This window comes from Sander vitreus, chromosome 18, assembly GCF_031162955.1.
Source record: "Sander vitreus isolate 19-12246 chromosome 18, sanVit1, whole genome shotgun sequence".
NCBI lineage: Eukaryota > Metazoa > Chordata > Actinopteri > Perciformes > Percidae > Sander > Sander vitreus.
The window spans coordinates 4,517,936-4,545,728 of record NC_135872.1 but is presented as its reverse complement, the minus strand read 5'-3'; the positions used below and the strand labels follow the sequence as shown (position 1 = coordinate 4,545,728).

The window sequence follows — 27,793 nt, the reverse complement described above, 5'->3', positions numbered from 1 at the left end:
GTGGGTTTTGTCTCCAATACAATCACTGATCATAGCCAGAATTATTACTACCCCAACATTTTTTAACAATGCTGGATACTGCCCATGGGCGCCTGACCCTTAGAATCAGGCGTTTGAGGTAATTTGGGATCTTCCAAATGTGTGTGGTTTAATAACATATCCTCATTAAAAGCACACTATAAAAAGAAAAGAAATAATAGGGTACTTTAGGTAATCGCCTGCATTAGTATGCGTGATGTAATCCTATTTCAAGTTGATTTTCTTTTCTTTTAAATACAAAGGTATTACAGAGTTAAGTCTTCACTGTAATCAGGTAAAACGGACTATAGTGATGAAAGCTAGTCAAATCCTTGCACATTCCGCCTTTGTACCCATTTTGAGTAAATACAGCGACATAAAACGTATATTTTGTACTTATTATTGGGTTTTAGTCGCGTAATGTTGAATTTTCGTGTGTTTTTGTTGCACTGTTTTGGCTTCAATTCGTTGGGCAATATTGACATTTCTGGTTTGATGGACGCGTTTCCGGCCCAGCATACTTCGTATCAGCGACGTGTGAATAGGGGTGGTCATTAACAGTGAAGAGGGGAAGGCCTTCCTCAATCTATTTGTTTTTTTCTTTTCTGGTACTCTCACTCGTACTTAACATCGCCATTATCGTATTTAACCTGTATCGGTGGACAGCTGGCTGTTTTTCTAAGCTTTTTAGGGTCGAGTAAAACACCGGGACGCCCCCCTCTTTTCGTTTGTCGGTCGTAACGTCCGAACGTCCAGCTGATTGCTTTGAGTGCCGTTCAATTATTCCAGTTTAAACTGAGCCGTTTTGTTTGACTTAACGGATGTTTTTTTGAGGCCGAAAAGGGCCGAGTTCGCCACCTTTTTTCGCTGACTTGTGGACTTTAAAAGAAAGAGGACGTTTATCTTTTTGCCTAACTTGAGTGTGGATCGTTTTCCTTATTGAACGACCAGGCCCCGGACTCATCCCCAACCTCGCGTTTCCTTATCGGTTTTTTTTTTGTTGGAAGTCATGGGAGACACCAGTGAACGAAGCAAACCTCCGAGTCTACCTCCCCGATGTCCCTGTGGATTTTGGGGGTAAGAGTTAATCTTAATATAAACTACATTAAACCCTCTGTCTTGTACTGAAAGGCAAATCCGGATGAAATTAGCTCAACGGGTTCAACTAGTACAAACCCATTGTTGTTGTTCTGTTGTGCAGGCCGAGGGTGGGGGGTTGGGAAGTTAGCTAATAAATACACCTCCTAGTTTGAAAACTACCGACATTTCCACTGTCTCCTAAGTTCACAACCCCACTCTCGTCGTTTTAAACGCCGGCTATTGTGTTTCATCGTGCTATATCGTGTTTTAAAGGCAATTTGTGAACCAGGAGATGACGTACCCGAGATAGAAAATGATTTATTGCCAGCAGGTTCCTTTTAAACCTGCCCTGTTTTCTTGAATCGCTTCGAAGAAAAAGCAGCACTTAGCTAGCTAAACGATGAACACGTTACTTATCTAGGTATAACCCCTCAAACCGAAAAGTGCTGTTAGCCAGTTGTCGAGTTATTTGACACCCTTTTTACATACGGTCTTGTCAAGTGGTGGATGTGTGTTGCATACCGGATGTGATTCACTGATGTCTGTTACCAACAGTCTATGGTGTTACCCCATGGGGGGGGGGAGAGATTACTACATCTAACCTTTTTTTTATATGATTTAACAACGACACTCAAACATGACAGACTGCTTACTTCTCCTTTTTATATGGGTGTTGTTCCAAAGCAGCAGAGATAAGATGACTGTTATCTCATTACTGACCACGACAGACCCCCCTCTAAACCCTTGTAATACTTGCATTACACTAATATTAGCGATTCCTCTTCTGGTGGTAGCTTACTACTATTGTGTGAAATACAACCCCCCCCCCCTGTTTTTGAGGTATTATCTTTACAGAACATACCGACTTCCTTATCTCAAGCCCCATCCCCCCCAATTGCCTTCATTTCGTGGTGTCCAGTAAGCACACTGGAACCAGTAAACCCACCTGTCAATGTCAGGTGTCAAAAATGGCAGCGTTGTGTGCGTTTATGGCCCTGCTTGGCTCAGCTCGGCTCAGAATAACACCTGGCCCAGGGCTGCTGGCTGTCCTGTCCCACACAGCCTCTCCACACATGTCACTGAAACTCAAGGCCTCTTAGAGAGATACTTAAATAAGGTTAGGTTTAGCATTTTGAAGGATTAGAGTCAGTATAGGAGCTCTTTTTAAAGCATGGATTGTAGCCCCTAACCCTGGCAGTGTTACTGACGTACAGTGTACTGGTTTTAGCAGGAATATGGTTAATTTAAGGTAATGCCGGATTGATACAATGTGCTAATAGGCATTGTTAGTAGTCAGTCTTCTTAATGTTCTTCTTAAGTGACAATTATTCAGTGTTTCCGCAAATATATTAGTTTCCAAAAGCTTAAAATAATAACAGATGTACACAAACGTGCTGAAAGTACACAGGTTTTAATTTCAATCAAAGACTACACTAGGTGATGTAGTAGGCGATAGTACTTGCTCTTTGAACTGTTTTTTAAGATTTTTTTTTTTTTTTGGGCAGCTTAGACATGAGAGAGAGAGAGAGAGAGAGAGAATGCCATGCAGCAAAGGGCTGCAGGTCAGAATTGAACCTGCAGCCAATGCGGCGAGGACTGAGCCTCTGTACATGGGGCGCACACTTTTACAAAATGAGCTACCTAGGCGCTCCTGTTAAGCTGTCTTAATCAGTAAAAACGCCTGATTGGAACAGTAACCTGAGGGGGAAAATCTGTTTGTTTGTTTGTTAGTTAAGGTAGTTTAGCATTATAACCCGACTGATATTTCAGACCGATTTGTAGATTTTTGAGAATTAAAAGAAATCAAATGACAATACATCGGCCCATATTTCTCCACCGTATCGCCGCTTCTATATCGGCTGTCATGTATGCCGGTAGGGATATATCAACAGTTGGCTAAAATAGAACATTACATCTGAGCAAATGTGAGAAAGATTAAAACAAATAAATAAATAAATACTCTTAGCTTCAGTACAGTCTTTTTCCAGGGTCCAAGGTTAAAGGCTTGTTTTTCGTTAGCTTTGTTTTTTTTCTCCACTCGGCATGCTGCTATCTGATAAACCAGTTGTGTTTTAAGCATCTCGACAACATCTTTGACTTGGTTGTGGCACTTTTTCTGTTGGCTATTAGGCGATTGGGGGGGGGGGGGCACTCTGTAACACCTCTTGGCTAGAGTTTGGATTTGCCTGCTGTAAAGTGCATATTTTTTGTATTATTGTTATAGCTGCACAAAAGAGATTTTGTCTCAATTTTGTGTTGCCTTATTTGGAGAGATTCAGGTTCTTTATTTGCCGTCTTGTATTTTTTAAGCTTTATTAAAGACCAGGTTGTTCTGATATTAAATGGTCTCCAAATTACTTTTGCGTTGCATGTGGACACTGAGTAAACATTTTTTTGTTTTGCTTGACTTTTATTTTGAAATCTGGTTGCGTTGTGGTTGTATTGACACTTTGATTGCGTTATGCGGTTTTGTTTTTGTGAAAACCATCAGTGACAGACGATCATCCCTCTTCGTTGCTCTTTGGACATCCGATGTGAAGAAATAGTATTTTCGAGTTCACCATTCTTGGATTTTGTAATGGTTTTTCCAATGTTATGTCTCAGAACAAATAAATCCCCTCGTTTTCGAGCATATCCTTATATCGCGTCGTAATAACACTTTTTCATCAGCCCCAAACCTGTGGATTCTGTTGTTCAGTCACATTTGACGACATTAAGTGATGCTTAGAGGGAGCATGAAATCAAAATCAATGGAAAGGCGTGGGCTGAGGCATAACTAATCCACTTGAAAATCCTTGTGGAGCAGAAATGATCCCACCTGGTATGACTCTATGAATGTACAGCGACAGGAGCAGAAGGGACAGGGTCTGCAGAGAAAAAAAATGAAATGCTGGAAAGAAATAAGTCATTCTGAGCTCTTGCACATGTACAGTTGGTTCTTGTTGTCACAGAAAAAGTCCATCGGCGAACTCGTCCATTGACAGTTTGTGGCCAGAAGGCACAGTCTGCAAAAACACTCCAGCACTCACTCCAGCGAGCTTAAAATTCCCGTTACATCGCATGTGAATGCAGCTCGTTCGTGGGATGGAGCACTAGCTTGGCTCCAGAGACAGTCGGAGTCTCTGTGCTGCGCTCCCCCTCTATACTACTCGTGAGAGCCAACTGATAAAATGTACTTGACTGTGTTCTTTCGTTCACTTCCATTATGCAATATCATCTGTTTTATTATACAAAATAATAGTAAGAAAGCTGCTATAACATAACCATTAAACCCCTACCCTCAAGCCATTTGTTCAGGGACGGGACAGGTTTGATGTCTAGCTAAAGATCTTTTGTAAATGCTTACTTAATTATAATAATTATTAGCATGTTAATTCAATAAGGAGATGGGTAGGCATCTGCATGTTCTTTAATAGGTTTTTGTACTTATGAAAAAAAGGTTTTAAAGTAGCTTCACACTGTCAGTAAGTAAATCGGAAGTCAACATTGTTTACTTGTATTTGTGAGTCTGGACTCATGGTTGCTGAATAATAAGCTTAATAAACATACTTGTTTTTTATTTGGTTTTCTTTTTGACTGGGGCTTAAAATGGGTAAGACCAAATGTAACAGACTGTAGTCTACATGTAGACTAGCATTAAGTTGCTAAAGCCAGGTATTGTTAAAAAATGAAGATACCAGTACCCTTGAAGTGATACGATACCAATACACTATTTCCTTTTGATACATTTTTTTCCTACTTTATCTGGTGCCCATTTTGTGAATGGAAGCGTTCAGTTGCGTAAAATGTCAGTGCCTCTCCTCCCCATCCAACAGATTTTTTACATGATTACATTTTGAAAGTGTGCAAATTATTATTAAAATATTTATTACATAACTCAACAGTAGAAAACTGTACAACTCCCATGAAATACTTGGCGCTTGAACACACCACACCACAGACTGTATGGGTTGTAGCTGCTGCGGGAGTGGGCCAATCACGCGTTGCATTAAATTGGAGAACGTTTGCGGCGATTGGCTGTGAGCAAAACCATATAAATGTCTTTTTTTCGGTCGATACCTTTTTAAAGGTGTCTAGTATCTATACCCAGCCGTATTAGTAGCATATTTACATATTTATTTGTACATTTTCCCCAGAGAGAGCCAATATGATCAGTTTTATTTGCTGTAGATGGCATTTTTTTGTAAGTGAAAGGCATGCAGACTTCACTATGTCATCACCCTTCATGCATTTCATTGGTCAGGAGTTTCCAGTTTATTAGGTACCTCTAGCCTGGGAAAACCCTGACCAACTTCGGCAAATTTGCACGATGACGAAAGCGCTGCGACGGCGAGCAGCTTTTTGTTTACATTAACATGGCGGCCACCGAAGCGCAACAACGCTGCTACGTCACCCGGCTCGTTGGTCTGATTGGTTGAAGGACTATCCAATTGCGCCCAGAGGCATTTGAGCGGCGTCCGTTGGTGACACCCCTTTGGAAATGGGCTGTGAATGAACCTTCCCCAGACGCACTCTCAGTTACAACTGAGAAGGGTCTGGTGTCAACCAGGCCAAGGTACACATGTACTAATGAATGCAACAGTCCTGGAATAACGGCTTTGTCCGTGAAGCCTCCCATGTTCAGTTTTTGTTGACATTGTGTCAGAGAGTTTGCTTATTCAGCTCTCTGGCAATTCTTGAGGCTGTATCTCCAGGATGATGACCGATTGGGGTTACCACCAAAGTCTAATCAATCGTTACTTTGCCCAAGGCCTGTCTTTCTACCAACTTTTAATAGGAATCCATTAATAGATAATGAGATATTTTACTGACTGACTGTTACAGGTGAAAAAAACCTTACCTCCTTGGTGAAGGCAAACCCAGTCTGTGCAGGCTTGTTCCACTGCATTTGTCATATAGGTCCTGTAGGAACAATGATCTGAATACCCTATGGAGTTCCAGCCTCTGTACCATTGACAGGGCTCACAGCTGACAGAAATGGCTGTATTGTGGTGGTATGAACATTAAAGAGTGCTCCAGAAGGTGAGGGAAAGACAGGACATACCTGTAGGAAAAGGTACCACCAACCACCAAGAAAACCAGGAGACCGACATTTTTTTAATTTTTTTATTCGCTCCATGTTTAAATAATATAAAAATCGCAGTTTAAAAATTGAAACCAGCAAAGGTTCAGCCAGTTTATAAATTCCAGTATTCCAGTATGCTTAGTATTTAGTCTTATTGAACTGTGTAAATGACAATGCTTTCCCTGTGTCCGTGTGGTTCTCTGCCACAGTAAAATCATGGCAAAAAAAAAAGTTTTTAAAAGAAATACTCTGTTTTTGTTGAAAATTCTCTAAGTAGGCTGGCTTACTGTGCAGCCATGACTGAAACAGGTGACTGACAGAGGCCTTTGCAGGACCTAACTCTGTAAGTGAAACCTGCATCCATTACACATCTACCCCCTCGCCCTCAAGGCAGCAAATAGCATTCGAGTACAGTGTAGCCAAACCTCAACCCACCTCAATCAAGCTGGTTAGGCTCAACTCTTTGTTGTCAGTCTGGACTCAGCTTTCATCAGACTAAGCTGTACTTTGTGTCATCTTTAGCTAGCCTTTGTTACGCTGAGCTCCACTATGCCGGCTGTACTTTGAGCGTATTGCTAGCATGCTGTGGAGGCCGTTCCAGACCGATTTTGACTTCAGGCATATCGTTTTTTAGATGTATGCATTGTTTGCATATTCAAAGGTATTTTTATGGGCGTCAAATCATCATAACGGCATTGATTTGAGCTCAAAACCCAATATTAGTGAGTGACAGTGTAGCTAAACCTTTCCTAATTTGACTCGTTTGACCGCAGAAAGATCCAGTCCATCTGCGCCAATATGTAACCGGACATGGCCTTGATTTGCCTGTCAGACATTTTGTGTCTCTGCTTGCATGAAACTAGTAGTGCTGGAAGGAAGAAAAAAAAAATCTATTGACAGAAAATGAATCAATAACAACAGTAAAAAAAATAAAATCCAAATTATTACAAGCATATGCTCCGTCTGTAAGTGATTCTTAGTGTCTCCATAACAGCCTTTTGCCTTCCCGTCCTCTGAGATTTCCTGTCATCCAGCCTTGAATTTATTGACACAGAGGCCCAGAATTGCTAGAATGACAGGGTTGCTGAAATGAAACATTAGAAGCGATTACGAAAGATGTTATGGGTTGACTCTCAGGATGTGATATAATTGTCATTTGAGATGTTGGAAGAGCGGGGTAAGGTCCTACCGGTGTTTGTTAGTACTAATATTTGAAAGCGGCATTTGTCTTCCACATTTCTGTTTAGCCACACTGCATAAAATAGATACAGGTATTGGTCAATGGGGGGGGGGGGGGAGAAACAAAAGTCTTAACTTGTTAACTATGTTTTGCCAGAAACTGATGCTCCACATAATTTAGCATAATTACAGTATGTGCTTTTATTTGTGTACAGTTTTTTTTTGTTTTTATTTTCAACATGGCATGATATTATTTTTCAAATTTAAAAGCATTTCACTTTAGGTTTGTATCAGAAAATGTGTATGTTGTGGAAACGGTTGTAATAAGAAGAGGCAAGGCTTGGACGTGTGAGGTGGCCAATGATATTAATGTCTCTCCCCTGTCTCCTCAGGTCCAGTGAAACCATGAATCTCTGCTCCAAATGTTTTGCTGGTAAGTTAATACAGGACACACTGCCATTTGGTTTCCTTCCTCGATTCTAAAAACCAGTTTTGTTTTACAGCACATATATTAGAGGTAAAGCAGTACTTGAGGCAAGTAAGCCAAAAAAAAAAAAAGACAGGGGAAAAATGATTGGGTTAAATGTACACATTTGCCTTGTCTACGGAGTTAAAGGTGCACTATGAGTTCCTGCATGGTTTCAGCGCAAATTCATTTTTATCTCAAATAGTAGGCATCTCTCCTTGATCTGCTAGCTGCCTGTCCCCTGAATAAACAGTGAAAAAGCCTGGTCTCGGGAGACAACACAGGGGTCGTAAACGTCAAACAAACACTAGAGGGACAGGATGGGCACCAAAATACAACAAACACGTTCCAGCCAATCACCGACAAGATGGTTGGGGGTGGGGGTAAGTGACAGTTAGTCAGTTAGTCATGACAGTTACAGAAACATGGGGGGAGGGGCGAGCTTGCTCTGTTTTGTTTGAAATTTACTTGGAACGTCAACAGAAGTAACGTCATGCAGGAACGCATAGTTCACCTTTTTAACTGATGCAAAGGACCAGATTTATGCCGGCTTATGAGAATAATAGGTAACACTTTACTTGAAGGTATCGACATAATCGTGACATGACACTGTCATAACTATGACATGACACTGTCATGAACGTGTTATAAACAAGTCATAAACGTTTATGACTGCTGTCATTAAGTGTCATTCGGTTTTTGTCATGACAAGTTGACATTGTTTGGGTTGTCTTGGTCATGACAACTTGACATGAATCACAGTGACATTACCAGAAGTTGTCGTGGTCACGACAACCGGACATAATGTCATCCTGTTTAACGTCAAGTTGTCTTAATAAGGACACTCCAAAGAAATGTTATGTCACGTTGTCATGACCAAGACAACTTCTGGTAATGTCACTGTGATTCATGTCAAGTTGTCATGACCAAGACAACCCAAACAATGTCAACTTGTCATGACAAAAACCGAATGACACTTAATGACAGAAGTCATAAACGTTTATGACTTGTTTATAACGTTTATGACGCGGTCATGACAGTGTCATGTCATAGTTATGACAGTGTCATGTCACGATTATGTCGATACCTTCAAGTAAAGTGTTACCGAGTAATATATTTAAATCAGAAGAGGACATTCAATTTCTTGTCTCCCAATGCTGACGTCTTACTTTCAGCTGGTTGCTTGTCACATTTAAAAAAAGAAAAGAAAGTGGAGCTGTTTCCCCGGTTTATTTCTGTTAGGTTGCCTCTTGACATGTGGAACTGTTTTTACTTACAGCCAGAGTCGCAGCTAGCAGCAGCTCGAGGCTAGGTGTGGCCAGCTGATGTTAGTCAGGAATGCTAACAATGCTAAGAAGTCCTTTTTAGGAAAATGGAAGGACAAGTAAACAAATTCTCACTCGAAAATGAAACATCCATTCAGCCATCCATTTGGGGGGGGGGACATTGGTAAAAGGCTTGCATAAAGGAATACAGGATATTGAACAATAAACTCAACCTGGGTAAAGAGTAGGGGTGGCACTCACCAGAGGCCTCACAATACGATATCATCGCGATATGTCACGATACGATATTCTGTGATTTATTGCAATTTATTACCTTCCCCCCCCCCCAAAACTTCAAATTTTTCCCAATTTCAAATGAGGTCCCCAAAACGAAACTTTGGCAGTATCTATTTTATCTAAAAAGATAAATTTCTCTGTTCATCTCACTTTTATTGCTGGAAAATGGTATTGTCAAGCAGACAAACTGATAATATAATAATAGATTGATACTTGGCGTCTGTATCGATACAGTATTGCTATGGGGGAAAGAATCACGATACTATGCTGTATTGATTCCCCCCCTCCTAGTAAAGAGTAGTTGTGTTTTAAGGGCAGAATCATCTGTTTTTGGGGAAACAGACCAATACATGTGGTTATCGCATTCAGTTTTCAAATTCAAATTTAAAGTCTGAAAATGTCAAGTTATGCATTAAGTTTTGTCAATGACAATTCCAGTCTGGTTTTGTGAGGAGGGGTTGAGGTTGCACTGCAGCCCTGTCGGTGGCTATGGCAACCAGTGAGTACGGCAGACAGCGAGGACCTAAGGGCCCGGCTTTTGAGTCTACTATCACAGACAGGCAGCAGCGCTCAGAATAGACTCAATACACATGAGTAATGGAGGCAGAGCAGAAGTGGGTTAGCCCACAGGTGGAGGAGAAACTCAAATCTAGGCTGACCTCCCTCACCCTCCCTGGAGGGAAAAGAGTAGACAACATCCCCATGGATCGATATCGTCTGAGATTATCATTATATAGAGGGGGGTCAGAACGAAGTCAAGCTCCAAGGTGATGGTGTCTTTATCTCAACAAATCATGTCTCAGTTGGCAAAGTTAACTTAAAGCAACACTATGTAACTTTTCCCGCTTGGGTCCCCCTACAGGTTGGAAGCGGAATTGTCCATTACATTACATTATGCAAGTTTGTTAGATCAGGTAGCGGATCTGTAGTTCTAATGAACTGGACAATGTAATGTAATGGACAATTCCGCTTCCAACCTGTAGGGGGACCGAAGTGGGAAAAGTTACATAGTGTTGCTTTAAAGCCACGTGGTTATGCAGCTGAGAGCAGGTACTTTTTTTTGAAAACTTTTGAATTATTTGGCGCATTTAGTGAGACTTCTAAAACTTGAAAAGGCATTTTTTGGGGGGGTATTGGATTTATCTTTATTAAACGGATGACCATAGAAAGCTGACAGGAAGTTAGAGGAAAGAGATGGGGTTGGTGCATTAGGGTTGCAACTAAAGATTATTTTCATTTTTTGTTACTTTCTTATGTAATCAGGGAATCTTTTGGTCGGGAATATGTCAAAAAAAACTTGCCATCACAGTTTGGTGACGTCTTTTAAATTGTTTGTTTTGTCTGACCAACAGTCCAACCCAAAAATATTCAATTTTACTATCTTCAAAGACGGATAACTACAAGCTGGAACCAGGGAGTTGATGATGAACAAAATGTTACCGTTTTGTTTTCTGTTAATTGACCAATCATTTAACCGACAAAATGGTTTTAATTCAAGTCATCCTTTGCATAGTCTGCATTGCCGGATTTTCCTCCCCTTCCGCTATCTATTTTGAAAGGTCGCTGTCGCTGCATCTGGGGCTTAGCGGCGCCGGTTGTGATTGGTTTATAGAAATACAGACAGGCCCCAGCGTTATTTATTTATTTTTTCCCCCCAGAATGTTAACTCGCATTGTCAGACCATACGCCAGTGCTGACAAATACTCATGTTTGCTTAGGGCAATTTGATTTTGTGAAAAATGTGAATTCAATGCTTTAAAGCAGCCGATTTGTCAACTAGTGTTGGAGCTTCCTCGAATGCACAACAAAGGAAGGCAGGCGAGCTGTTCTGTTACTCGGCTGCATTGACATGTGACTTAATGTCTCAAACCAAAAGGCTAGGCAGCTACTAGATCCCCTATCTTAACATGGTTTCACATCTGCTAAAAGTGGAAATGAGTCACACGTTAGGAAACTGTAACATGTTAGAAAAACTGTGTAATCCAATGTGTAACCATTTCATGGACAGGAAAAAGCAAAGGATATAGAAAGACGGAGTATGTTTAAGTTGTCTTTGCTCTGGGCAGAGCACTCCTGTAGGCAAAGAACCACCCACCAAAAATTCACCAACAACTTGGGTTCAATTATGTATTCATACATAAATGTTTTTCACGCTACAGCAACACGCAATATTATCAATATTGTTAGAGCTGGGCATATAACTTGTTATTACAGACAGTGTGAGGAAGTTTGGGGTTTACTACACACCATAAATAGTCCAGATTTGAGCGTTTTGACTTAGTTTCTGTGCCGTCTCTCTTCTCTTCCTCCCTCTCTTGTCTTGTCTTTCTATTTCCACGTCCTATTTTTACATTTCCTCATGCTTTGCTTGCTTGCTTACTGTCCTTGACCACAGACATCCAGAAGAAGCAGCCGGGCGAGGACTGCACCTCCAAGCCTATCCAAAGCACTGGGAGTAGCCAATCGCCCGTTTTCAGTAGTGAGACGAGCAGTAGCAGTAGCCAATCCCTATTGTCGTCGCCGGCCTCTAGCTCCGAGCAGCCGTCAGCCGAAGAGCCCTCGCCCACGTTTCCCAGCACGAGGGAAGGTAAGATGGGACGCTTGACGCACGCTCTTTAAAAAAACAAAACAATCCATTGTGTGTTCTGGTGAAAAAGGCCCTAAACTAAAAACGTTAAGGCGGATCAGACCATCCGGCAAAAATGCAGGTCTTGGGCGCCCAGATGGCTCAGTTGGTAGAGCGGGCGCCCATATATCAGGGGTTTATATAAATATATAAGGGGTGGCACTCAAAAAAAAACACAGCGGGCCTGCGGCGAAAAGTTGAGACGACTCAATTTTTGGAGAAACACAATCCCACATCAAACTGCGGTGGCCAGTCATGTAACCGGAGATCAGACTTGTCGGTGTGTTTGGAGCTATGGTTTGAGGTGGTGTGCGAATCCCGTACAGTAAACAGGAAAACATCTCTGCTTATACCATGGTCTGGGTGAATACTCTATTCTGATTGGCTGCAGGGTGTCCATAAATAAAGTGTTACAGGACACCTACTAAAGGAGTTCCAGTGAAACTGACCGTTTACCGTTGGAAATTAATAAATAAATGCGTTGGCTACATCAGCTACATCCCTGCCACAAGAAAGTTTTTATGAGGGTAAAAAAAAAGAAAGAAACCCAAGCACTTAACTGCCCGAGAGGTTGTGTAGTAGCTGAACGTTTCCTGCAATAACCTAGCACTCGCTCTGACTCGCTTGGCTTTTTTCTCTCTCTCTCTCTCTCATGTGAAATAAAGCTGCCTTCAGGTGCGGTCGAAATCGTCAAAATCTATAAACGGTCTGACGGAAAACAGTAATTGTAATAAAGTATATGAAGTCTAATTGTGCTTTGTTGGGCGGTTTAAGAACACAACAGGGCGTCACACAAATGGGCCGTTTGATTGACACTAGGGTTCCACGATATTGACAAAATGTGATATTGCGATATCGGTTATGAATATTGCGATATTTATATTAATTTCAATATTTTTAAACATATGTTGAATTACAAAAGTTATGGGAAAACGCATCAAAATAGATTAATAACAAATGATAAAAAAATTAAAAAAAGTTTCTTCGTCATATTGGACTGGTACAACATTAATCAATAAATAACAACCATGTCTACAGAACAGGACATATTGGAAACAATAAAAATAAATCTAAAAAAATATTGCATACTTATCGCGACACTTTCGATATAGTATTGCGCAACGTGATATCGCGATAACGATATTGAGTCGATGTATCGTGCACCCCTAAATGACACTACCGCCACGCCCCACCACCCCACGGAAAATTGCCGGGCTGCTCCTTTTGGTCTTAGTGCTCCGTAACATGGAGGCGTGGTGCGGGAAGAGAACATTTCACATCCTGCCTCCTCCTTTTCCATCTGCAGGCACGTCGTCCACAGAAACAGCCCAAGGCACACTCTGCACACCCACAAAACGTCCACGAGAATCAGGTACAGTGAGCCTCTTCTTCCAGCTTGTAGCCCTGTGTGACCTGCCCCCGCCTCCCACCCCTCCCACCCACCCACCCACCCACACTTTCTTGACCCTGCCATTTGCTTTCAGCGTCGGGCTCGGAGAGCGAGGCGACGCCGGAGAAACGGCCACGGACAGACGAGAAGGAGGGGAGCAGCGAGGAGTCCCGCGGGACGCCCAAGCAGAAGAACCGCCGGCGCTGCTTTCGCTGCCAAACCAAACTAGAGCTGGTGCAGCAGGAACTGGGCTCCTGTCGCTGTGGTCAGTACCAACACATCAGCGTGTTTTCATCAACACTTTTCATGCCACTGCTTCAATTTCCCTGACTCGGCTCCCCCGCTGTGGTTACAAATGTGTCGAGCAATAATGTCAGCTGCTTTATTAATATTTTATAACGCTGTTAAAAGATTTGTTTACATGTTAGGGCTGCACGATATGAGGAAAATATGCGATAACGTTGTTGAATGTCGCAATGACGATATTACTTGCGATAAATAAACGGATGCTGAAGTGTACTCAGTTTCCGCAGCATTTCTGCTGCTTTTTCTTATTCTGCTCAAATACAATAATTGCTATATGTTCAACGTTCTTTTATTGAACAAATTGAACATCGAATTGAATATAAAAGTCAGCACTAAAGAAAGAATGACAGTTACATTTTAAAATGCAGTTTTCTACTGATTCTACGGTCTTTCGCGATATGTACTGCGCCAGTTAATATTGCGATGACGATTTTAAAAATGGATATACTATGCAATCCTACTCTGTTTCCGTTTGTATGAGAGAAAACATCACCTTAATGGCTTTACCTCAACACGCAACACAAACGTACATATTTTTCTTTTAACCAACACAAAAAACCCATAATTGACCATAATTACACTTGGTGCTTTCCATCATCTGTCGTGAAATGTATCGAGTGTAGTTTTAACACCTTTTCTGAATCACTAGGATCCACAGGTATACAGATAATACACCGAGCTGCACTTTATTCAGGATCATTTTTTGGAAATGACCTATTGTTACTTTTTCTTCAAATTGACCGAGCAAAGTCGTGCAAATCAGTGAGAAGTCCGTAAGAGGTTTGGTTTTTGTACGTTTGTGTTGAGGTGAAGCCATTGATGTGATGTTTTCTCTCATACAAACGGAAACGACAGAGTAGGGCTGCACAGTATATCCATTTTTAAATCGTCATTAACTGGCACAGTACACATATCGCGAAAGAGAATCAAGGATTTTTATTGCACATCGCATATTTCCCTCATATGGTGCAGACTTAGGACGGAGCATTTATTTGGGTCATTTCCTCCCTCACCACTTTGCTTTGCATTCTCCCCCCCCCAGGCTATGTGTTCTGCATGCTCCACCGTCTCCCCGAGCAGCACGACTGTCTGTTCGACCATCTGGGCCGCGGGCGCGAGGAGGCCGTCCTCAAGATGGTGAAGCTGGACCGCAAGGTGGGCCGCTCGTGCCAACGCATCGGGGAGGAGTGCTCCTGATTGGCCACGCACCGTGACCGGCCATCCAGTTTAAGATGAGGCGCTTAGGAGGAAGAGGAGGAAGAGGAGGAGGAGGAGGATGATGGAGGAGGAGGTGGAAGGAGAGCAAGGAGAAATGACAAATGGTGGGAGGGGGGAGGGAAGAGGGAGGGGGGGGGGGGGGGAAGGAAGGAAGGAGGAAGAAGAAGAAGAAGAAGAGGAGGGGGAGAGGGGGAGAGAGACCGGTTGTAACATCCTGCATCCGACCCTGAGAATTCTGGATCGGCGTTTGTTCGCCGCCCTGTTGATGTCCTGATTTCCTGCGTGGAGCGTCTGTTTTGGACTCGGCTCTGGACGAAGGCCGCTCGGGGGGCCAACAGGGGGAGGCCTGGTGGCCGTTCAGCAGAGCCACGTTCAGTATCGCATGTTCACACACACAGCCTTAACCCAACCCCCCCCCCCCCCCCCCCCCCCCCCCTCAGTCTTCAGAGGATGGACGCTGCAAAGCCGGATTCAGTTGGTCGTACATTATGCACACGTTTCTTGTCACCGTTTTCTTCCTCTTGGCTCACGCTCCTTTTTTTTTTTCAGTACAGAAAGTTATGGACGGTGAACTGTTGTAACGTGTGGCTGAACTGATCCGTTTGGATTGTCAATTCGACAAAGTTTTTGTTTTGGCTGATCTTTTTCCCCCATTTCTTGGTTGCGGGTGAGGGGTCCAGCTCTATCCCACGACCACTCCTCAGGTCGACATAAAGGGGTTGGAGTATCAAACCTGTAACCCCGCCTTACTCTTCTTCTTCTTCTTCTTCTTTTTTTTTTTTTTTTCTTTTTTTCTCCACCAACTTTGAGGTCCAGGTGCAGCATCACTAACCGTGTTTTGCTCGTGCATGGTACCAGCAACCGTGTATTTGTGCAGGTTTGAGTGTGGTAATGTGAGGCAGTCCCAAGGATGCTGTCATGGTTTGATTTTTATTTTCTTTCTTTCTTCTTATTTTCCCGTGTGGCCGTCATGGTGATTAGCTCTGTTTTTACTGCTTAACCACGGCGTCGTGGAGGACAATACAGCCAATCCCTGCCTCTGCTCACATGGACTTATGACAAAAATAAAAAAAATATAAATAAATATTAAAAAAAAAATAATAAAATACCACACTAATGGACAAGAATCACTCTGATAAATCCTCTGTGTAGCAGATCCTCTTCTCTCTTTCCCTCTCCCTTTCTTTTTTTTCTCCTTCAATTTACGGAGTAGTACTGTTTTACATAAAGGGGAATGCGACTGAATTTTTGTATTCAGGTGAAGAGTTCTTCACCAAAACGCCATGTATTCATTTAGAAAAACAAAGTTTATCGCTGAGTGTGTCTGTGGTTGAAGACGATCAGTCAAGAGTGCTAAAGTGAATGCATCCATTTACGTACTACCCTTTTTAAATTGTTCTATAATTTATTTCTTATTTTGTGTTTGGTGGATAGGATAAGGTGACCTTTTTTATTTTCAGATCTGGGGAGAAAAAAAAAATAATCTTGAAATGTTTTATAATTTCTTTTCTTTCTTTTTTCTTCACATTGATTGCCGCCCAGGGGCTTCATTTCTGCTAGCAGTGAGCGTTCACTAAATGGAAGAGGGATGAGTTTTATCCCACAGTTTAAATCAGTGATGTAATATTGATACACACAGTACAAGTGAACATTGGTTTTAAAGGTGCCCTCCCACACAAAAGCGTTTTTTTAAATTTTTTTTTTTTTTTATAAATATGTTAGGTCCGTATGTGTTTGTGTTATGTCGTGAATGTGAAAATTAGCTGCTACCTCCTCTGTCAGCTCCACTGAAAAGAAATAAGCGGAGAAATCGGGCCAATTACAAAAGCTGGTCAGTCTGACGTGGTGTTGCCTGAGCTCATTACTATGAGCTCGCCCAGTTGCACTGGGTAAAGGATGCTGATAGCCAGGCTCTCATTGGCTAGCTGTTAGCCAATCAGAGTCAAGCAGCTTAGCTGGTTGAATATTAATGAGAACTGCCACAAATCGAGCTGAGTCTTCCTGCAGGCTTTCTACGCTACCACGCTAGAATGGCTTGAAACAAGGTAACCAAGGCATTTCTTTCAACAAAAGAATGTTACAGAGTCCATGGTAGAACTTCAGACATTACCACAAAGAAATGAAATACGTGTGGCAGGGCACCTTTAAGGCTGGGGAATTAACCAGAAGCTGGTTAACTTGATGTCGTAATACACGTAAAAGCAAAAATAAAAACCGAGTTGGACAGCTGGACTCTTAACTCGCCACTTCTGCAACGCAATCAACTGTGATTGGTTCCGCTCCAGTTCAGTTAAGCTATTAATGAACCTCATCCAGGTGTAAGAGCAAACGTGAACTTAAGAACCCCAGTGGTCCATCGTGGGCTTTCTTTTCGTCGGACCCTGTGGAGGTTGTACATCTTATTGACATCACAGATTTCAAACTGCTCTTTGGTAACGATGTCTCAGCTGGTTTTGGCTGCAGACATAACGTGAACCCTTAAATTGAGTTGGTTTTCCCTCTCTTCATACATTTGTTTTGGTCACTGTTTCCGACCCTGCTCCAAATCGGCCTACGCAGTCTGAGTGCTTGGACTTTGTGCTGTGCATATTGTTCAGTTACACACCTTTTTTCTTCCTTCTTCTCCTAAAGGTGTATTCTACCAAAATCAACTTTTTTTGTTTGTTTGTGACGTTGCAGAAGCTGACCTTTTTTTTCTTTCTTTTTTTTTTTCTGCAAATTTAAAAAAAACAATTGTTTGGCATTTAGCGCACATTGTAGGTGCATTAAAAGTATAAGTTGTGATTTTGTTTAATACAGGTACGGTATCTCCATGAAATGTACTTTGCAGCATCACTGGAAATGCAATTTTGATGATGTTGAATTGTATATTTTGCTTCTTTTTTTTTCAATTTGGAGAAACATGAAACGGTAGATTTCCTTTTTAAATGGCAGAAAAATCAGAAAGCGTCCTTTTTTTTTTTTTTTTGCAAGTTATCTTTGGGGAAAGTTGATTCAGGTGGAGAGCCCTTATAACCAGACACCACTTAACTATGCTAATCCTCATGCACAAGCTATTGTTCCTGCTCCCCCTCACCTCTCCCCAACCCTCTCGTCTTTCCCAATGAGAACACAGCGAAGGATAAAGGGAGCTTTGGAGAAAAGGTCGTAGCTGGTTCTTATTTTGATATTTTGAAAATAAACTTGTTCCTTTTTTTGAGTGCTAATGAGAGATGGAAGAAATGGAATATCTTTCTGTACCTTTTTAGAGAAAAAAAAATTATTTAACCTTATATCAGTTTGAGTTACTTACACCCTAGCATAGAGTGGCATATTTAGTTAAATGTATAAAAAAAAGCAAGAACATAATTCTGTCCTATTTTTTTTTTTCCTTTTAATTTTATCGTGTTCCATTTTCTGCTAAGGAAAATAAACTGGATTAGAGGATGTGTTGTGTGCATTGATCTGTCTTTTTTTTCTCCTATATTAACATTTGTTTGAAACATGGTTTTCTCTGAAAATAAATCATGAAGAGAATGCCAGCATATCCATCAGTTTATTAATAATAGCTTAAATGTCAGCGTTAAACGCATGTAGGTCATGATCTTAAAGTGATGGTTCGGAAAAAATTTCACCCTAGGCTGCTTAGCACCTTGACCTCGAGCCAAACACCCCCAATAAGCTTTTTTCCACTTGTTATAACGTTAGTCGAGTTAGCGTTATCAGCTGGTTAGCTTAGAGCAGGCACTAATGGATCCACGTTTGTATCTCGTAAATTACCCCACTAATAATGCCCGGAATGATACCAAACTTCTACAGTAGTACAAATAGTTTCTGTATTAATAAAACGAGGCATTAGAAAGTTTGTAACTACACCAGAAGTATATTTAAATAACACTTGCCTGATGGATACTCCTCGGCTGCTACTGCGCTATTGCGCAGTACTTGCATACTACTATTACATACTTTGGTGTAGTTACAAACTTTCTAATGCATCATTTTATATGTACAGAAACTATTTGTACTACTGTAGAAGTTTGGTATCATTCCGGGCATTATTAGTGGGGTAATTTACGAGATACAAACGTGGATCCATTAGCGCCTGCACTAAGCTAACCAGCTGATAACGCTAACTCGACCAACGTTATAACAAGGGGGAAAAAAGGCTTATGGGGGGGTTGTTTGGCTCGAGGTCAAGGTGCCAAGCAGCCTAGGGTGAAATTACTCTGAACCATCACTTTAACACTACCATAGTTTTTGTTCTTCATGCTGTGATTGTATTCAAGTTCACATTTTGATACACAATATATATGTTAATATGTATGATATGTTGTAAAATATCAAATTATCGGCCTGCAGTGCAAGAGGAAGAAGACCCGATTCAGTATCTCTAAGCTGCCCTTAGAAGGTGGCAGAATTTGCCTGTAAAGGCTCTGACACACCAACCCGATTACCAGCCGTCGGACAGTCTGGCGAGGTTGGTGACTCGAGTCTGTTCGGTGTGTTCTGTGCCGTCGTCAGTCGGAAGAACCGTCTGTGTTCATTTTGGCCGATTTGACTTGTTGAATCGGCCGGTGGGCAGTCGGACTCAAGGACCAATCTGATTGGTGGAGTGCTAGCCCTTGACTAGCGAATCAGTGCTTCTTCTACAAGAAGAAGCCCGAGAGCTGACAACGCCAGTATCTTCTCATGACTAGCCATCGTATTTACTTCCGTTCAGCAAGTAATGACAACAACGATCCTTCTTGACTACTATCGACACACTCTGATTTAAAGAATGACTGACGACAGCGTGCTCTGTGTTTACTAGGTCTAGAGAGATGTTCCGTCATTTCCGGTTTTAATTTTTTGGGCGACAATACAGATTAGCGCCGCCTGCTGTTATGGAGACGTTTTACGTCTCGCGCACGCACAGAACGTACGCTCAAGTCGGCGTCGCTTTGCTGTGTTCCGAGGCCCTTTTTGGACCTTGGGGAGCCGACTGATCAGTCCGACTGCCTTTTCTGCTGACGGTCGGCCGTCGGGTCGGTGTGTCAGAGCCTTAATACTGCTGATTGGGTGTAATGATCAATAAATTACCGTAACTCAGAATGAGAGGTCACAGTTTGAAGCTTTAGCAGATATCCCAACAGGATTGATCAACTATAATTTTAGGGTTTTTGTTGTTGTTGAGGACTTACTTTGGTTACCTCGCAAATGTCTCAATGAAATTTGCAGTGTCGCCTGACTTTTCCTATTGTAATATAGAACCAAAAAAGGGATATGAGGACATTATTTAGCCTCGTCATTACTAGGGCTGGGTATCGTTCAAATATTTTCGATACCGATACCAATACTGTGACTTTGATACCGGTTCCTGAACGATAATTTTTTTTCAATACCAATTTTATAAAACATAACAAAATTACATTTCACATTACATTATTTATTTTTCAGCTCCTGCTACGTGAGCACCGTCTCTGTGTAACGTAGAGTTTTTCCTGGGTGGCTCTACTACGTTTGAAGTTAGACAGACAATCACAGACAATATTAGATCTTGGTAGATGCATGCTGATTGGCTCACTGACGCTGATGACATTTACTCCTAAGGTATTGAATGACGAGGCATTTTTCGATACTCGATACTTTAGAGGCAATTCGGTCAGTGCCTAAAAAGTATTGAATGCGGTATACCCAGCCCTAGTCATTACAGTGAGCTTATACTAATTAATACATTATTTAGAATACACAACATTAAATTGAATGCCTTTATTGTCATTGCATTTAAGTACAATGAAATTGTAGAGCCACTCTAGTAAGGTGCATCATCATTGTAACACATATATTTAAAATTCATCTCACAACACACACACACACACACACACACGTACCGAATACATCTCACCCATCATTCATAGCAAAAACTCATCTTTCCTGCAAGCACATCCTAACCATAACATAAAAACTGCATATAAGAACTGTGTATTATGGTAGAAAGCTCAAGAGCAAGCAAGTAAATGGACCCTGAGTTGATTGTTTTGGTGAACTAAAGCAAGAATGAGATATAAAGCTCAACACTGAAGTCAGCATGGAGGAGTATAGTTGTGAAGACCTATTCAGATCCTGGAGTAAAAAGTAGTATTGGCATTTAAATGTAATTAAAAGAATCAAAAGTAAAAGTACTCATGAGGAAGTTGGATGCCCCTTGTCAGTGTTATATGTATCGCCATATCATATATCATGTAGGCATCATTTAAATGACGTAGCTGGTCGAGGTGGCACTCATTTTAACTTCTTTTTATATTGTTGGTTTAATCCTTAATGAATCCTTTGATAAACTCATCATAGTTTGTGTATAATGCCTAAAATATGAACTTCCTCCAGACGTGTTCATTTGAAATAGGCTATTTAGTTGGGTAGAATTATAAAGTAGCATATAATGTAAATCCTCAAGTAATTTACAATACCTTAAAATTGTACTTCAGTATTGTACTTGAGTTTACTTTGTACTGCTGGATTAGAATAAGTCCTAGCAACGGATGACGGCCAGATCCAGTCAACACTTCCAGCTAGTAAGAGTTGTTAGCTACTGAATACATTCTGGATGAATCTCATTGGTTGCAGTTTACTGAAGGGGCGGGGCCACACACCTGCACTTTTTTTGGGCTAAATTATGATTGAGGCTAACAGCTATCGTAAAATAACGTACAGAAAACAAAACTGCGAAATAGCTAATGTCCCCCCCCCTTTAAAAAACGTGGTACATGAAAGTGAACCTTCTTCACAGAGTTAATACAGTGGCCGAGTGTCAACAGGTAGGCTACAAAACACATTTGAAAAAAATTTAAACGTTACAAATACTGGACCAGTTTATCTAAAAAAAATCGTGAAACATTTAGCTAGCTATATTTCAGTGTTAGCAATTCATCTGATTTAAGCTATCTTAAGGCAAGCTAAGTTTATTTGTGTTGCGAATTTCAACCATAAAGCAATTTATAATGCTTTATAAACAAAGACTTTAAATGAAACCTAAGGCAATATATAAAAAGACGTGTTTTAGTAAAATAAGATGAATTTTCTTTTAAATAAGCTAAACCACCGTTATGCCACAATGTTATAAGCAATTATAGGCTAGCCTACTTGACGTTTACACATTTAGCTGATAATACTTTATTTTTTTAAGGTTTTAAATGCTTACTTTTAGTAGAGTATTTGTGCTATTGCTGCTTTTACTTTAAAGTAGCCTAAAGGATCAGAGTACTTCTTACACCACTGCTAACCATTGGGCTTTGGAAACAGAACCAAAACGGGCCCGAGCATGATTGTTACCGTTGTGTATGTAGATTTGTAGTTGTAGAGTCATGTTTTTTGGACTTACCTATGTTTTTAAATTTGATTTAAATGCATGCACTATTTTTTTTTTCTTTTCTGTTCCTTTTATTCTTTGTTGCTGCAGGGATTCAGCCCCACATCTCCATCTTCTTGCTCAGTGCTCTGCTGGCTGCTTCTCCAATAATCTTCAATGCTGATGAACCCAAACACAAAAGGAAGTCACCTAAAAAGGTACAGGGAACTGCAGTTCATTCAGAAAGTGCATTTGATGTTGCAGCATTATGCCAAAAATGTCTCATCAATCTACACTCAGTAACTCATAATGACAAGACCAATAGAGGATTTTAGAATGTTTTGCAAGTTTATTAAAAAAGAAAACACTGAAATATTACGTTGACAGAAGTATTCAGACTTTTTGTTATGAACGTATTTTGCTTAGGTACCGCCCATTTTTCTTCATCATCTTTGAGATGTTTCTACACCTTGATTGGAGTCCACTTGGGGTAAATTTGATTAGACATGATTTGAAAAGGCACACACACACACACACACACACACACACACACACACACACACACACACACACACACACACACTTGTCTTTATTAGGTCTCACATCTGACAGTACATATCAGAGTAGAAACCAAGCCATTAAGTTGAAGGAGCGGCCTGCACTGCGGGCAGATTCAAAAGATCATGGACTGTGTGTGTGTGTGTCTGTCTGCCTGTCTGTCTTTGTGTGTGTGTGTCTTTGTGTCTGTCTCTGTCTGTCTGTGTGTGTCTGTCTTTGTGTCTCTGTGTATGTGTGTGTGTGTGTGTGTGTGTGTGTGTGTGTGTGTGTGTGTGCGCAGTATTCCAAGATGGTTAACCTCACTGCTAGCCATCATTTAAATCAATGACCTACTCTACATATGTGTTCACACGTGAAACCAGATGCAAACATTGTATAGCTCCTTTTAGATCAGCTGAATTGATCGAATAGGAGATATTAGATATTTGCAGTCTTTTTGCCACAGGTCTGACACTTCTGTAGTTCATCTTTTACCAAGATAACGTCACTGTCAGAAATTCCTGATCTCTGCCATATAACTAGGAGGCTGACGTGAACGTTAATTATGGTTTGAACAATTTAAACGTGTAAAACTGTCAACAATCTCAAATGACTCACCGTGTATCAATGCTGGAGGTGTTAACATACATTCTGTGTCAACCACTCCAGTGTTTGCATCGAAGAGTGTTTTCCTTGCTTGTGTGCATTTATGTAATTACAGGTACTGCCTTTGGCGTGTTTCAGTTTGCACTTAAAACAACAATGCACATGTACATGCAAATGTGTAAAATTGATGTCAGTGACACCAGCATTTCCACATTTGGGATCAATAAAGTACCTCTGTCTAGAGACAGAGAACGGACAGTTACTCTGCTTAAACACTAGATGGCGAGCTAAGACTGTAAAGATATTTCAACTCGGATTCACCTTTCTAATGAGGATCATTTTTATTTTGGATCCACATATTTAATGAATAACGTTGAGATGGAACCAGTGGTATGTCTGATAATTTATTGAGATAAAATGTGTTTTCTTCTTGTCAACTTGCTTGTTCATGTGACTGCAACAGAACAAGATCTTTCCTCTCCTCCTCTTCCTATCCCACCCCTGTTTTCTTCTCAGTTCATCTCTCCATCTTTTCTCTCCTCTCTTTCTCCCAGGCATATTTATTTAGCTTTTCTCCTCAGTCTACACACAGAAAATCAATGGCAATACTGGATTGATTTCAGTCAGTATCCATGGGCAGAAAACCACCAAAGACATGAGTAGTTTTGATCCAGTACCCCAATGTTAATAATAAAATAACTTAATTTAACTTAAATAATTTAAATAAAAACACTGGATCAAGGTTAACCTAATACTAATAATAATACATGTGTGCTATATTGACCCACACTAGATCAATGCTTTCTTTTTTGTGCATTCTTCTTATTTTTCCACTCTCCCCCCCCCCCAATCCCTCTGTATTTAATGTTACATGTCTTTGATCGAAATGTATGGCCTACGTTAATTTAGATTTTGGTTAAAATCAAATAAAAACAGTGCTCTTAGAGAGACAGGCATCTACAGAAGAAATCTGAACTGTTCTGGGTTTTTTTTTTGTTGGGGGGGGGGTCCTTCTTTAGTCTACAGAGATAAGATATTTCACTTTTACTCTTATTTTTGCCTTTTGTCATAGGCTGCGATTAATACATATTTCCATTTCTCATTAATCGGCCCATTATTTTCTTGATTAATCATTTTGGTCAAGAAAGTAAGATTCCATTTACTTGCTTTGTCTGACCAACAGTCCAAAAGAAATATCCATTCACTTTCTTGTGGCGCCTATGCCCAAAGATTTGAAAACGATTATTGGCATGATTGATTTAAAAAAAAAAAAAATATGAATCCATAGTCACTTTTAAATTTCTGTTGATTAGCTTTTGTCTAATTGCCCCTCGGGGACAAATAGTTATTTGAATTGAAGTGTCTTCTGTTTCCTCTGTCGGTGATTTTCTGTCATCTATTCTACTTTAGTGGAGTAGTTGTGGGTGTCGGCAGGTGGAGCTCCACGCTCTCCCATTCAAACCTTCAGGAGGGTCCAGGACTCCCTCAGCGAAACACACTGTGTCACACAGACACATACTCGCACGCGCATACGGCCGTCAGGCGTGTCAGAGAAGCGCTCGAGCCTCTGTGAGTTGAGGGACAGAGAGAGAGTGAGTGAAGGAAAGCGCGCTCTGCAGTCAGTGTTTTACCGTCGGCGGGAACGGGCCGACCAGTGTGTTAGTTAGTGGAGGTTGTCCGGTTTAGTCTGGTTGTTTTTTTTTAATTTGTTTTCTCGCTTCTATATAATGGGATTCTGACAGCAGCCGGGCAGCGGGCGCCGCCGGCTCCTCCTGACCGGAAAATGAAGCGTCTCTGTCGGAGGCTGGCGGTGGCCGTGGCGGTGCTGGTGTGGCTGGGGGCGCTGGTTTACCTGCTGGTGCTGAGCCGGAGGAGGCTGCCGGAGCTCGGTACCGGAGTAGGGGGTGGAGGAGGAGGAGTAGCGGGAGGCGGAGAGACAGCGTCCAACCAGGTGAAGTAGAGATACCACCTCTCCTACTGTGTGTGCACGAAGGAAAAGATGCCATTATATCCCTGTGGGGACTTCCACTGTGTCTGTGGAGTTAACATCAGTCACACTGCAAGCGGTATCTCCTATAGTAAACCCATGACATCCCGAAGTGCATCAATGATGAGTTTATAGTGACATTGGTGGGTGTTTTATGGCATTTTTTGTTTTGTTTACATCCCTATAAAGAGTTGTAATTTGGCTGGGATAGGTGTAGTCTTAAACCTCATGGATAGTGTGTCGTCAATGCTGAAAAAAGTATTCAAATCTTGAGTAAATGTAGCAACACCACAACAAAAAAACTCCTGTATTTGAAATTGAGTGAAATCAAACAAATTGGCAGTACAATGCATTTAATGAAAGTAACTAATGGGCGAGTTAATGTATGTTTAGTTGTTGTAGTTGGCTCAGGTGCAACTAATTGGCACAGATAAGCAATTTAAATGGCAGGAGTTCCTATTTTAAAAGACTTTTTAATGAAGCTGAGTTCTCAATCTTTATCTCAATCACTAATTCAGAAGAGTAAAAACTACATTCCCTTCTGAAAAAAAGAACCTTAGTCAGGTAATGTAGTATTTCCTCCTCGTATTTCTTCTGTCAGCTCCCAATGGAAATTAAAAGAAAATCTGCTATGTTGTAACTTTAAATTTGTATTTCCTTTTTAGTTTTATCTTTAGTATCAGTGAGCATTTATCTCCTACATGTATGCCATCACAGGATATTCATATTTAATCCACAATATCAGTAGTGGCTCTTTAGGGATGTAATACTCAACTTTTTTTTATTTCGTAAGATAATACTTTTAAGTGCTATTCCTATAATATACACATGCATCCACTACAGGGACTATTATCATAAAACCTGATCAGATTGCTGTGGCTCCTTTTTTGAAGATAATTGTGTTCATTTTCGACCCGGCTTGGTGTCTGCGCCCAGTGTGCACTGCAGGATGTCTGGTATGCAAAAGACCTGCGGCATGTTAACTGGGGCTGGTGGGATAAATTGTATTGATCCTGCCTCTCATACCTTGTTTTATTGAACGACAAACACACAAATCCTTGAACAAGCCACATCTTGTAGAAACACTTTTCTGTAGGAAATATTGAGAGATGAGAGGACATACAAATATCATAGTAATATAAACGCTACTTACTTTAAATTACAGACACTATATGCCTTTACAGGGATACAGGACATACATCTATAAAGTCAGTCCTTTCAACTACAGACAGTGTTAGCCCATCTAAGAATTTTATTGTATGCTACAGGAGGTGAGTTTCTGTAAAGAGGGGTATGAGGTCTCACTCCTGAAGGTTAGCAGCGTGTTCTGCTTGAATAATGAAACTTTCAAGGTTTTACCATATGAACTTTCGACAATGTCTGACGAATCAGGTCCCGACATTTTCTGGATTTTCCCTTTCGCACATGTAAAACACAGGAGATTGTCCGTGTCAAGTTTTCACTTACTGGAAATACTATGTTTGGTTAGGCAAGGGGTTGGGCCTGGGTAGAGCGTGCAGAAGGCAGGACATGGCGCAGATTACCATGTCAGGGAGCCGGTTCGAAATTTGGTCATAAAGAAGTTCTGTTACTGTGGTGTGGACAGGCTGGGGTGTAAGGTTTGACCATGTCCTGGATGTAGGCTGGGCCTGATCCGATCGTGGCCTGGTATGCAAGTACTAGTGTCTTGAAGTGGATGCGTGCAGCAACTGGTAACCAGTGAAGGAAGCGGAAGAGCGGTGTAGTGAGATATTTGTGTGAAATAGAGAAGCCAGTAAGTAAAAGTATAATAAGTATGTGTCAACAAAGCTCTTAAAACAGCAACAATTCTTAAACAGGAGTTTCTGTTTGTCATAATTTTGAGGGTCACCTTAATTTTGCATGAGTAGGAGGTGCTTTTCAAATGGTGGGTAATTCAGGCATTGAAGCTTAATCTGCTGTTGCTCTCATTGTAAATTGATCAGATAATGCCTCAAATGTGAAATTTAAAATGCAATTAAAGTGCTTTAGTAGAAGTCGTAGAAACAGCTGCAACCACTTAGCTGATCTGGTGGTAAAAAACAGTCTTGTCTTGTGTGGACTTGTTCCGTGAGATCTGAGCCTACAAGCCAAGGAGAGAATCTCTGTTCATTCAGCAGCACGGTCGGTATGTGTGTGTGTCAGTGAGTGCAACATTTTCAAGTCAGGACACACATGCTGTCACACACCTCGACTAACAAATACAGACTTGCCAACTTAATCCTAAAATGTTCACACCCAGTGTAAAACTGTAGCATCTGTCGGTAGGTACAGACCGCCTTGTATCATCATTACCATGCACACAGTTTGTTCATTAAAAAAAAGAAAGAAACCTAAATCAGGCCCTTCTGGTACAGTGGTATATTATTCAAACATAGTTAAAACAGGATCGGTTCTAATTAGAGAAATATTTGAACCAAAACAGAAAAAAC

At 41.0% G+C, this 27,793-nt stretch overlaps 2 protein-coding genes across 5 annotated transcripts in view; both read left to right on the top strand.

Moving 5' to 3' along the window:
* The first annotated feature begins 537 nt into the window (after window positions 1–537).
* On the top strand, window positions 538–14,955 carry zfand3 (zinc finger, AN1-type domain 3). 3 transcript variants are annotated; one of them, XM_078275033.1, is made up of 6 exons: window positions 539–1,095; window positions 7,735–7,775; window positions 11,766–11,957; window positions 13,303–13,368; window positions 13,481–13,651; window positions 14,735–14,955. In XM_078275033.1, the coding sequence occupies exons 1-6, from the start codon at window positions 1,028–1,030 to the stop codon at window positions 14,887–14,889; spliced, it is 693 nt and encodes a 230-aa protein (XP_078131159.1). In that variant the 5' UTR covers window positions 539–1,027; the 3' UTR covers window positions 14,890–14,955. The 3 variants fall into 3 exon arrangements, with proteins under 3 accessions (XP_078131162.1, XP_078131159.1, XP_078131161.1); XM_078275035.1 differs by lacking the exon at window positions 539–1,095 and adding an exon at window positions 6,437–6,506; XM_078275036.1 differs by lacking the exon at window positions 11,766–11,957 and having other exon boundaries at window positions 538–1,095.
* Window positions 14,956–24,875: 9,920 nt separating this feature from the next.
* The window catches only part of galnt14 (UDP-N-acetyl-alpha-D-galactosamine:polypeptide N-acetylgalactosaminyltransferase 14 (GalNAc-T14)), a 191,590-nt gene continuing 188,672 nt past the window's right edge, over window positions 24,876–27,793 (top strand). The window contains exon 1 of one of the 2 annotated variants that reach the window (XM_078274174.1): window positions 24,876–25,307. In XM_078274174.1, coding sequence (XP_078130300.1) covers window positions 25,140–25,307 — 168 coding nt within the window. In that variant the 5' untranslated portion in view covers window positions 24,876–25,139. Of the gene's footprint in view, window positions 25,308–26,930; window positions 27,118–27,793 lie in introns of those variants that run through there. The other variant, XM_078274175.1, reaches the window with a different exon arrangement.